General features: G+C 37.8%; 1 protein-coding gene across 1 annotated transcript in view; it reads right to left on the reverse strand.

Moving 5' to 3' along the window:
- The window catches only part of LOC115425995 (metal transporter CNNM4), a 56,293-nt gene that overhangs the window by 13,867 nt on the left and 28,909 nt on the right, over positions 1–13,517 (reverse strand). The window contains exon 5 of the mRNA XM_030143904.1: positions 823–919. Within this exon, the coding sequence (XP_029999764.1) occupies positions 823–919 (97 nt within the window). The remainder of the gene's footprint in view (positions 1–822; positions 920–13,517) is intronic.

A 13,517-nucleotide genomic window follows, 5' to 3' on the forward strand; every position in this document is an offset into this window, starting at 1 on the left:
AATAGAACTGAGAAGCGCTGGCTATAATTTCATATAGTAAAAACACATTCCCCTGGTGGGAATATTGTAGAATAATATGTCTTCATTACATACTGTAATTTAGTGTTCCTTCCTGTGGTTGTATTTCATTGTGATGTTTGTACATCCCCTCTGGCTAAGCCAAAATTGCTAAAAACAAGCTATTCTCTATGAACATAATCTCAATAAGCGAAATAAATACGCAGACAGAATCCTGATAAACTACAAAAAAGAGAGAGAAAAAAAAAAACACATTATATGAAGGAGGCGACTGAGTTTAGAACTGGTTTATCATGTGAAAACACACCACAAACACATCCTGGTCTGCTACATAGGTTTTCTCAAATGTCAGGTCTCTGCTTCTAAGACTAAAGCTATGTAAACATGTAACTAAATAAGAGGCCTGCTTTGATCATGAAAAGCTATATGAATCCTGAGCCATTATGTAAACACTTCTGCTGCCAGGAGGTCCCATGATCAAAACAGTAGAAGAAGATGAGATGACACTGTGAAGTAGCATGGGATCATAATGCCACTGACGGCGACAAAATAAAATGGGCTGTTATACTGAATATAACTACAGATTTCTCTGAATTTGAACAACATAAGAAATATCTGATAATATACAGTGATTTAACTACTAATGGGCATTGGCTTGAGACATCATTCAGAGCAATGATTTAAACTGTCCAGTAGATGGAGCTCTTTACCTCCAGGAGAGTAGAGGTGCAAGGAGGAGAGCAGATGAGAGAGGATAAGGGGACAAATGAGGCTAACAAGAGAAGAATAGAAGAGAGGACTCACCCAGCGTAGGAGCACTCAGAGCCATGACGCCATAATAAGAGAAAGGTCCAGTCTCAAACTTCATGTTTTCATTTCCGGCCTCAACCTCCACTCGCCCCTGAAATCAACAACAGAAACTTTGTAACATCGGTTGCATCTGTAAAAGTGTTAACATCACATACTCATGTGACCTCCTTGACATGAAGACAAAGGCAAAATAAAATGACAAGTAAAACAAGTATTTATTTTTATCATGATGAGAGGGACAAATATTTGAGCTATAGCAAGCATTTTCCTGATGGTGTGTCTGGGGAGTACATGCCTTTGCTTGATATCAGCTGAGATCAGCTCTAGCCCACAGCAAAGGATCGAGTATTTGTGGGAAATGCATGAATGAATGAATGAAAGTATTCATTTACATTTAAACTATTTATCCGTAAGTACAACATAATGCACCTGCAACATTCATTCATTTTCAACTGCTACTAAACTGACTGCAGGTTTCAGTACAGTATAATGCCATTTATCACAAGTTGAGATTACTGTTTGACATAATAATGCAGCCAATGTTTACTTATGTTTTCTTCAAAGTCATATTAATGTATAAAATACTCGAGGAATCACTGAGAATGTTGCTTCTCCCATTAACTGCTACTTTGCTGAAGATGAAAGGCTGCTGAAACAACATGTGACACAAAAACTTTCCACTTGAAGTCATATGAGTAACATTTTTCTGCAGGTTAGAGGTCCTTTAAGACCAGGCTAGACGTGTTTTTCTAGACCAAACCTGCACTGACTGCTTTAATCTATGAAAGTACTTCAGAACCAGCCTACTAATGGGTAACAAAGAACTTTAAGGACTGATACAGCAAATATGGAGATAATGTATTTACATAATTGGCCTCTGAGGGGCAGTGTAATCACAGGTTATGAACATGGTGAGATACAATATTTATCCTCCACACAGTCTGCTGCATTTGTGAGTATGCGGGACACTATTAGACTCCTAAAATATGACCGCAGGAGCAGGATGTGCTGTAGATGAAAAGTGGAAGGAGGGAGACAAAGCATAGGCTGTTTAATCAAAAACTGAAAGTGAGTACAGTATCAGGGGGATGGAGGAAACTGAGATGTACTGTAGCGGGAGGTGGGGAGGTGAGAGGACAGAAGGGGGTTGAGGAGGCCTCTGTGTTGGTTCAGAGAGTTGGCCTGAATCGGCCCACTGGAATGTGTGAACTGCAGCAACAACACAGCACAGTTAATCCACACCATCACCCCCCCCCCCCCCCCATCCTGCCATCCTCCTACCCCTACCCTACCCCCCCTACCCTAGCCCCCACCCCCCAGGGAGTGGGCTGATGAAAACAGAACAGGTGGTAAAATAAAGGCAGATGAAGAGAGGACAAATAAGACAGTGTAGAGAGCTTGTTGCGTCCCACAGCAACAATTAAGTATCAAATCCAAGTGACATTTTGCTGAATATAGCTCTTCCCTGGGAAATGTTGTAGAGTATATACTGTACTCTCCCAGAGCTACTGATGGGTCATGTACAACCCACATCAATGCAGTTTAAAACCACCAACCTGACCTTATAAACCAGGCTTCAAAATGATGCACAAAATGTTATAAAACCCACGACATGTTGACTTTCATAGCGTCTGTATCAGTCAACCTCCCATTGGTTCTTCTTTGAGTATCTGTGATGCACATTTCAAAATCTCCCTAGCCATCCCCTCCAGAAAACAAATACATACATTTCTGGGCAACTACACACTTAAAATGGCAAGCTCCAAAACAGACCAAGTGTTAGGATACACACAGAAACTCCAACCTGTAGTTGTTACCATCGATAGAAGAAATGAAGTTAGTGAATGTCAACAATGACCCTTTCCCAGCAAAAGCATCCCAAACAAACCACTCAAGTACACACAACAGAAACACACAAGTGTATGGGATACAACATTATGTGTTTAGTAAGTAATAAATGGTCAAACATAAATATCCTTTGAAATCCTAATAGTATTTTTTTTGCCTTTTTGATTTTCTCATGACTTTGACAAGACAATCAGGATTTATTCTGTGAATATAAATATTGCATTGGATTGAAAATTATTTTGGGAGTAATTAATAGCTGAATATCTGCAAACTGTTTCCTGTAAAACAGACCATTAATAAAATCCTCTTTAAAAGTACATCAACAAACAGAGACAAAATACACCTGTATGCGTGATCATAAGATCATCAGCTTGTTTCTGCATCCTCAAAGTGAAACATGAATCAGAGACTGTAAATCAAGTCTAGATAACTTTTAATCGTCACATTTTGTTTTGGTTCATAGATCAACATTCAGAGATACAGATTATTAAGATCCTAAGGTCCTCAAATGTACCTTCAACTGTAGTACCAACTCCTTCAAATCAGATTGTGATTAATAATTCATACTGATGCATGTGGGATTGATATGACAGACTCTCTTATAGAAGGATGTGCAACTGGATCTAAGACTGAAGATACTAAGCCGCTCCCATTGCAAACGCTGAGTTGGATTAGGCTCCAACACCCAACGACTCAAATTCAGCACTGAACGCTTCACAGCCAATGTCAACACTGATAAGACCAAAACCCATCTTCCTGTGACTGCTCTGAACATGCATCGTGATTTAGTTGCTGCATAAATACTGTCTGAAGTCAGTGTTAGTGATTCTGTTTCATATCATCATTGCAACAGCTCATGGATGGCATTAAAAATCCCTTAAAACATGTCTTTCTAACACATAAACTGCTGATTGGGTTGATTCTATCATCCATTGCTGTCCACGATGTTCAGCCAATCACTGTGAGCCATCCCATGGGACTCTGTGATGTTTGCAATTATCCATGTGTGTTCCTGTAAGTAAGTAATCAACAATCTGTTTCTACCTATGATTCAGGTCAGCACAACAATGAGAAAAGTCCCTTCTTACTTCTTCTTGGTAGTTCTTCTCGGTTCAGCTGAACTGGTTTAGAGCTAAACCAGTAAAAGAATGATGACCTAGGCAAATGAGAACCTACATAGTCACTTCTTGCTTGTTATGCAAGGCTATTGTCAATCTAATGTTTCCCTGAAGACACCGTCACATGCCACTCATAGCCATTTCCCAACTGTAACTGTTGCTAAATGCTGCTGACCTGGTGATTCCTGTTGCACTATGTAGCACTAAGTGTTTTACTGATTGAGTTTCCCTGATACTCATTTTGACATACTTGTATTTGGTTTATTTTATATGTGTGGAAACTATGATAAATTTCCAATCAAATTTCCCCAAAGCCTGGGATATCTTTTCAGTTTATTCATTGTGTCCCGCTGACAATATAAACCCAAAGACACTGATATAAATGTAAAGTTTTCTACTTATCCTCATCTATTCTGGGTCCATTAGAAGCCAACAGACTCAACATAACAGACCTGTGATCGGTCATTACTGCATTAATTCATACTTTCAACCACGTTGTTACCAAAATTAGCATTTCTATTCATGTTCTTATTGCTAAACATACACTAGATTGACTGGCCTCCACTCGGCTTTCTTCTTTTACAAAGCAAACTAAAACCAAATGTCACTTTTAAAATGCTCTGTTATCATTATACTGCTGTATTACTATCATTGAGTGTAATTCTGGGACATTCTATGATTTACATTCATGTCTGTAACATTTTAACCAGATTCCACTGAAAGGCAAACAAATGAAACCGGCTGTTCAACTGAAAAAAAAAAAAAAAAAAAATTGCATACACTTTTCTTGGAAACATTTGATACAACTATATACACTCATCAGCAAGATACAGTAAAACCCGAAGGCTCAGATATCTGTAGATATTTGAATGCAGAAAAGTTACACATTGTACCTTTAATGAAAATAACCTCACTGCTTCACTCCCTGTGAGTTGAAATACTTTTTGTCATTGAGAGGTTAAACTGACGGAGCGTGTATGACTCTGCTGCAGCTCTGGTCCAAACTCATCCAGTTACACACATTCACACCTGCTCAGTACAACCAGAGGCTTCTACCTTTGGCTGCTGAGCAATCAGAGGTTGCATGCCTTGCTCAAGGACACATACTGCTGAAAGAGGAGAGGACATTCTTTGAAAACCTTTCATCCTTAATTAAGACGCAACCCCGACATAAAATGAACCACTGAAATTTTGCCAGCAGTTAGATTTGGTTACCAAAATTTCTTGGATAATCTGACCTTTCTCCAACCATAAAACCCCAAAGTATGCATAGTTTAAGCCGGTGTGACTTGTTATTTGACCCTTCATGAAAAGGTTAAACCTCCTTGGCTCTGTCACCAGCTTTCCTCCATTTAAAGCAAATCATCAGATTTGGAAAGATGCTAATCACCTTTCAACATATGGTCAACTCTGTATGTGTGCATTAGCTGGGGTCACACACTTCGCCTGTAACACATGCACACTCAGAGGAGGACTCACAGGCATGCAGAGGGCTGAGTCCAGGTGACATGAGGCCATATCCTCTGTTACATGATTGGTGTTTCTTGTAAAAGAAGGCATGGGGGAGGAAGGAGAAAGAATAGAAACAAAGGGAGGCGGAGTGAGAGGTGTAAAGCTCGCCCGTTCTCTGGTCAGACCTGTTTTCCAAGATCTGCACTGACAGTACCGCCTGCCAATAAACCAATACTCTGCATCAACCCCTGAGTTTGATTAGATTAGTTCCAGATCATTATCAAGTTATTTGTCAAGTGATGCTTATTCTTGTCATGTCTGGCAGTAAGCTGAACATGTTTGGGGTCTGTAGTGTTAATGAAAAACGCTATCTCTGGCTGAAAGATATGATCCCAGTGATGGTAAAAGCTAGACTCACCTCAACTGAGCATGGCTTTTTGGTGTTTCTGCTGCATGAAAGCAGGGACCACCAGATACCAGCAAATATATATGCACCATCAGTTAGGGTGATACTGTAACCATGTACTGTAGATCACAGATCATCATCATCATCGTCATCATCAACATGTCAAGATGTGGGATACAAGGACATACTAGCAGGAAATTTCAGAAAACAGATCAAATTAACAAAGACTAAATTACAAGATAAACTGACCACAAAAGCACAAACAACTATATTCTCGAATGACAAAATCTTATATAATGTTTAGTTACTGAAATTTTAAATTAAGCTTTTAAGTTTCATCCTCCTCCACTGTTGTCTCACTTGTACCTGTAGTTACTCTGTCACACTAGTTTACACCAGGTTTCTATGACAACCACTATACAGTACTTCCAGTGGAAATGCTTTGTGCTGCTGTTCAAACTGAGCTGAGCCATGCCAAGTTGAAGTGAGCCAAGTTGATACCAATGTTGGAACAGTAGCATATTGTCGTATTATATCAAAGAAATGGTTAATGGTCAAGAACTTCAGCAGTGTAACTTTAAAAAACAAAAAGAAATTAACTGCAGCAGATTGAACAATCTTTCTCTGAATATATTTTAATGTATTCACTTTCTACCTGTATTTTTCTTTACTTTCCCTGTAAACGAAAAGCTCAAACCTACTGTAAGAGGGTGAGAATAATCAACACAAAAAAAAAACAATATACACAGAAACGCGCTCTCAACACACAGAAAAATTATACAACTTTCAGGTTTATTCTCACAAAATTCAATGTCCATGATAATAATCAATGGAGACGCACAAGAGAAGAACATTGAGTTTCAGCTTAAGGTTCGACAGAAAGGTGGGTGGGTGTTTGCCAAAGTTCAAGTGGTTATAACTCATCAACAACATGACAGAGCACTCTGTGTCCCTGTCGAAGTCTTTCAAACTGTCATACATCAAGGTAAGGTTTTAAAGTACATCAGTCCACATTGCTTTCAACCAGAGCCTCTGAGTCGCCTCAAGTGAGTATTTGTACCCCAACGTTGTTGATAAAAATGTGCCATTGCTGGTGGAGACTTTTTTTATGTCAGTGATCAAATGAAAGTGATGCAATAATGGCAGAAATGTAGAGCCACTAGAGCAGGACAGAGAATATGTAGGAGTTAGTGAAGATTTTATATCAGAGCGCTGAGGGAAGACACTGAGGTGAGAGACATCAGCTAGTTGAGGACAGTTAAGACAAGTTTTAAAGACACAGATACACTTAGTTGATGCCCAGAGGAAAATTCCACATCCATCAGTTCAAGAAAAGAAAAATCAGCAAACTAAAAATTACAATAAGTTATCAGTGAATTATTTACTGAATATTCAGTCTATTTTTAGTTTAGTTTCTCTTCTATCAGTGAGAATGAAGAATCTTCTGTATCATTCAGTTCAGTTCAGTAGTGCATTGAAGATCTTAAAGTCATTAGCATCACCTGAGGAAAAAAAAATCACTGTAATTGTACCTCAAATACACTAAACAAGCAAGGTAGACTTAAGTATTTTAATCAAAATAAAATCATCAATTAGATGGGAGTCCATTCTGTTTTGTTTTGTTTTTTTTAAATTCTCAAATCAAATATTGTATGTCAGAATAATTTAACTAGATGTTACAGGGTAGAAAACAGAAAAAGAAGATGTGGTCTGTTCAGAGCTACAGTAGACTGTAATTCTTATTTTGCATGACCAGACAATAATAAAAAGATGATTATGAAAATTGGATTTAATTTCTGCTACTAGATCCTCCCTATATATTTGAATAGAACATTGGGCATCGGCAAACGATAATAATGATACTTTTGCATATTTCTTCCATTTTTAAACAATCAATGAATTAAGAAAAGACATTAGTTGTGGCACTAACTGCACTTCACTACACCAGAGTGCAGATAAAGCTTAACTGGCTATGTGTTGTAGCTGGATGGAAAATCCAGTTCAGAGGTAACATGAGGAAACTGTCTGCTTCGTGTGTGTGTGTGTGTGTGTGTGTGTGTGTGTGTGTGTGTGTGTGTGAGGCTGTGATGAGCTCCTGCCAACGACTGATAAATGACTGTCACAGGTCTGTTAACAAAACCAATGGGCTGAAACCACACACATACACTCACACAACATGACCACGACCCTGTGTGCGTCTTGCTTGTGGTTGTATGATTGTGTGTGCATTACGTTGTACTGGCCTCAGTGTTTAGTGGTTTGTGACCCTGTGTTTGGTGTAAAAATGAATAGCTGACTTCAGTTAATGGTTGATGTCAGACTGAACTGTTTCCTCCAGTTCCTCCAACAGTTTCTGCAAAGTCACTGAGTCACTTGAGCAATGACACATACACGTTCAACACAAAATTCTTCAGCTGGATGTAACACAGTGAGTCAGTGTGATCATACACTGAGCTAAAGGTCCGAGTACATGCTGTGTCACAAACACACAAATCTGAGTTTCTATTTTTGTGCGTGACTCTCGCTGATCTACAGTAATATATTTCCCAGCACCGTAACTTGACCTTTACAATTAAATCACATAGAACAAATATTAAATCCAATTTTAAGCCAAAGAGTTAACCCTCAAACAGTAGTGACAGTCAGCTAAAACATCCTGACAATGCATAAAATGTCCCCTCTGTAATAGTTTACAACCAAATCTGGTCCATAAAAGTCCACAGACACCTCCTTTTAAGTCGTGGAATATCTCTTATTCTCATATGGTTCCACATTTCCAGCTCTCATACACAACAGGAAGAGCTGCACACAAATATGTCCTGACGTAATTACCCTGGAATGTGACTACAACACTGATGTTTACATGACCAAACGATCAGATAATTACAAAAAATTAATTTTTTTTAATAATGTCAGTATGTTCCCAAGCATCAGCAAAGATAACCCACTGAGAACAGTGTTATTATTACTGATCATAATGATGGAGAGAACACAGAGACGTTGACGCAATACAATTAATTTTGTCTCCAGTTTAAAAACATATATATAAAACTGGAAAACGTTTATGCTCAAGCGTGCAAGGTTATTACCTACTATAACATACAGAAAAAAGGGTCACAGATGCCTCAGAATATGGATCTTCTTACAGTAACGGATGGATTAAATGATAAAAGACAGAAACAAGCCCCTGAGAATAATGAAAGAAAGTACTTGTAAGTAATCAAAATATTAATTTTGTTCATTTAGCAAATGATGTAAAGGAAAAGTAGCAGAGAGGCAATGATGTGACAAGTATTAGCCTATTACAATCTATTATACAGAAGAAGTAAATGACATCCACGAAGCAGGGCACAGGTAGAGTTCTGGCATCACTGCACCTCGTAAACTCTGAAATCTTGATTGTTTTGAACTTAGAATATTATATTATTGTGTAGGGACCCTCTGTTCAGTCATCCATAGGTTAGTGAACTACAGTTACAAAGCCATGTTTGTTTTATGGAAGCAAGTGAGTGGAAATAAAGAAGAGCAAAGGATGAAACAGGAACTTAATGAAAACACTGACTACATCAACTAACAGCATAATAATAATCACCATCAAGTACTTTCAATTAAACAAATGTTAACACAAACAGATGTTTGATAACAGTAAAGCCAAAGTCAGGAAATGTATAAACACACTAGCAACGGCTACCTGAGCTAATTAGCAGGCTAGCTGACAGACCACATAATTAAATACAAGTTAATGCTAATATCAGCTAATGCTGCTAAGTTAGACCAGTTACTGTAATTAAGTACCAGTAAACTTCATGGATGATTCCTCCAGTGATCTTGTCTCTAAACATAACTGCAGCAGAGCTGCCTGTCAGAGAAGAGCAAGTTTTATTCAACACAGTATCCATCTGCCACCACACTTAGACCATGAAAATTCTTTTTATTATCTTTTTTTATTATCTTTAAGTCATTCAATTAGCCTTCTTTCTTCAGGCGTCAGTCATGATCAGGATATTCTTCAGACTGGCAGTATTATCAAATATCTGAGGGAGAAGTTGGACTTTCACCTGGACACCTCAGTCAGTGACAAAACTGATCAATACATAAAAAAGTGTTTCAGTATTTAAACCAGTTTCTAAAATATGAGCACTTTTTTTTATATTTCTTGTAAACACTCTCTTGGTTCACAAAGGATTCTGGGAATTTACTTCTATGTGACATGTGGTAGGGCCATTCTAGGACAACCTACCCTGACCAGGAATAAGACAGAGGTCCAAGGTTGAATGTCTATAATAATGCTCACATATAAGTTGTACATAGAAGAATAACACACACAACAAGATGACATTTATGAGGACAGTAAAAATAGTCCTCTGTCCGATCTCAATGTTAACATTAAATAAACAACATAGTTGTGAGTTGAACATCATTTCCTCTGTTAAATCAGACATGTCCAGATATTTGTAACTGAGAAAAGTATGTCTGTTTTTTTCCATTACATTTCTCTGGAAGCCTGTGAATACTTCAGTGACCTTTAGACTCCGTGGCTCAGAGTCTACAGACCAACTCTGTCCTGTGAAAATCACAGAGCATCTTTATAGACGCATGAATCACTCCGGTCATAAACAAGCTGCCTGCCTGCTGACAGTGTAGATTACCAGGAAAACACACACATAAACACTCGCACTGTAAAAGGAGTGGAACGAGGATGCTGAATGATCTGTGTGTGACGTTTTTGGTTCTCATGTGTGGACCCATCTCCCACACATCACACATATTAAATACACCCAGAATGCCAAAAATAAAGATAAACGTGCTGTTGTGGATATACTGTGTTTTAGTTACAATAACTTGTGGCTCCTGCTGACCTGAATCTGCTGTCTTATTTACTAGCATTATGCTGTAGTGATTCTGGTATATTTCTTCTTGTGATGAATGTGAGATGACTAGATGATAATTATTCTTGGCACCAAATGGAGCCAGTGTCATCATCAATTTCCTTTTTTTTTTCTTTTTTTTTTTTTTTTATTAATACCCATGTTGATTCCTGATCAGTTTTCTGTGTAGAAAAAGAAGGTCTACGTAGGTTTTCAGAATCTTAGAAGCTTATAGAGGCTTTTCTATGCAAAACAAAAAGCATCTGCTGAGTGTGTGGTGCGACTGTGATTACAGAAAGGACATCTGCCCTTGATACTGGACGTGCTGCTCGACAGGGAAGCAGTGGCACTCAAACACCAAATACATAGTATCCCTGGAATTCAAGATCATGTTAATCAAGCTGACACATAGCATATTGTTGGTTTTGCTACAGCTACTTGAAATGGTCATTTTTGTTTGTGACACTGTTGTCATGTTTTCACAAGAAATTACGCCACACATTGAACCATTTCTTCCCCTCTGACATGACTCCTTGTTGCAAGTTTCTAACAAGGCAGATTTGTGGACTTGATGTCATTGCTTTACAATGTACAACTGTGACACATTCTAGAAACAATGAAACTATTTGATAAGGCCGGAGGCATATCACGCTGATGGATCAGAGGGAATGACCTCATTGACAATTTGAATTAAGTTCTCAAAAACCTTTGTCTAATAATTTACCTAAGCATCTGCAAAAAACATCATCAGCATTCATGGCATGCACTTTACTAGTAAGCCCAGCCTTTCTACTAGGTGCCCAGAGAAAGTCTATTTCAGACCAAACACTGTTTATATTTTCATGTTTGATAAATGAAAATATGAAACTCCCCCAGAAAATAAAAGTCCTTTCTAATGAGTAAAAATGTCATTATTAGTGTTGGTATCAATGTTTGTGATCCTGTAATCTTAAATAATAGATTTTGGTACCACCCACCCACCCCTACTGCTACAGGAATGGTTCACCTTTATCCTCCCTAAATCTCCAGTGTCTGTAGGCGGTTTTATATCAGAGCATGTTTGGTCAGGATTCAGGATGATCATGTTTTAATTATAAGGAAAACAGTGTATGAATACCAACCATCTACGAGACTGTTCACAAGCAAAATGTCAGAAATAGTTCTGTAAAGACTGAAAAAGAAAGTGTAAACTCAACTTCAACAGCAATTGATCATTTCATCAAAAGACTGAAAAAGAGTAGCAAACAAAGACTGATGTATGACTCTTCACAGACACTGGACATTAATATTTGATTAGTCTGCAGAGTATCTGTAATTACTGTGATAAAATATGCATGAATATCTAAAGTAAAAATCCCTTCAAAGGTCAGTGTCTGTGCTAGGTATAAAAAAAAACCTTTCCTAAATTAAATATTATTTCAGGAAAGGAAATGTAAACAACAGCCCACGTTAGAAGACAGAAATATGACTTCACCTGCTACTTTTAAAACTCCCTAAAACCCAGAAGACTTTCCACACAGTCACACTCACTACCCAGAAATATTCACAACTAAGTTCAGCAGCACTGTGCACCTCCACACAAAGCACCGGTGGAAAATTCCCGCCCTGGCATGCTGACACTAAATGCCACCCCCTCCAAAAAGGTCTCAGCAGATTATTCCACATGTGGGGTCTTCAAAAACATTCTCGATATCCGGCCTCCCAGGGGGAAGATCTCACCGTAACGAGCAGCCAGGAGAAAAGTCAAAATGATCCCCGGATTACAGGACCAGGCTAATGACTGTTTGAGGGTGATGACATAACTGATGTGTGGGAAATAAATGTGTGTGAAAGAGTGAGATTATGACAATGAGGCATAATTTCCCATCCTCTGGATGTGAGTGTACGTGTACATGTACACAGAGTGGATACACTTAGTGATGTTTGTATGTTTAAAGTGTGTGAACACAGAACACAACTAGTGATTTTCAAGTTGCAATGGAAGTGTGTATGTTTAGGATTAGTGTATTGATAACTGTCTGACAGATAATCAATGTGTTATATAATGAGGATCAATACGGATGAGTATCTTTAGTGACCTGCAGAACTATGTTCCTCAAAACTCCATCTTTATGTCCATGATCACATATCTGATATTTTTGCTTTCCTTCTTTTGAATTCCTCCTTATAAGTTCATCAGAACTAGAAAACAGTGACAAAAAAGTAAATACAGATTAAAAGTAGTGAAATCACTTCAGAACGCCTTGTATAACATCGAGATGGAGCAATACCTCATCTTTGTGTTGGAGGGGCTGTGGCTTGGTAGGAGACCATACACATATATTTTGGGATTGTCCAAAATTATCAGAATATTGGAAAAATATTCAAAGAGAAATAAAAGGATGTTTGTCCATAGACCTACCAATGAAACCATCACATTTTATACTGGGCATAATACCTGAGAATCTTCAGGAAAACAGTCAAACAAAACTGCTTAGAATACTTTTATTAATTGCAAACAAAGTAATAACAACCTCCTGGTTAAAGCCACAACCCCCCACAATAGTCCAATGGAGGGATAGAATTCAGGATGTGTACAACATGGAATATACCACTGCAGTGTTACAAAAGAAAAGAGAAATATTTATGAACAATTGGACCCACATTAAGTCACATTTTAATTTGATGTAAGTGTTGTTGCTTTTTATTGCTGTTGCTGTTGTGGATTTCTATTTTGTTCTATCTCAGATTCTGAAAGAATGTCAAGGTTCTACCATGTTGTATTTTAATGGCTGATGTTGATCTCTCCTGAATATTCTGGTCCCTGTGGCCTAGGACTTGAAACAACCATGGACTACTACCCCCATTAAGACTGATATATATATATATATATATATATATATATATATATATATATATATATATATATATATATACATATATATATATATATATAGAGAGAGAGAGAGATATGTGTGTGTGTGTGTATATATATATATATATATATGTATGTGTATA

This window comes from Sphaeramia orbicularis, chromosome 9, assembly GCF_902148855.1.
Source record: "Sphaeramia orbicularis chromosome 9, fSphaOr1.1, whole genome shotgun sequence".
NCBI lineage: Eukaryota > Metazoa > Chordata > Actinopteri > Kurtiformes > Apogonidae > Sphaeramia > Sphaeramia orbicularis.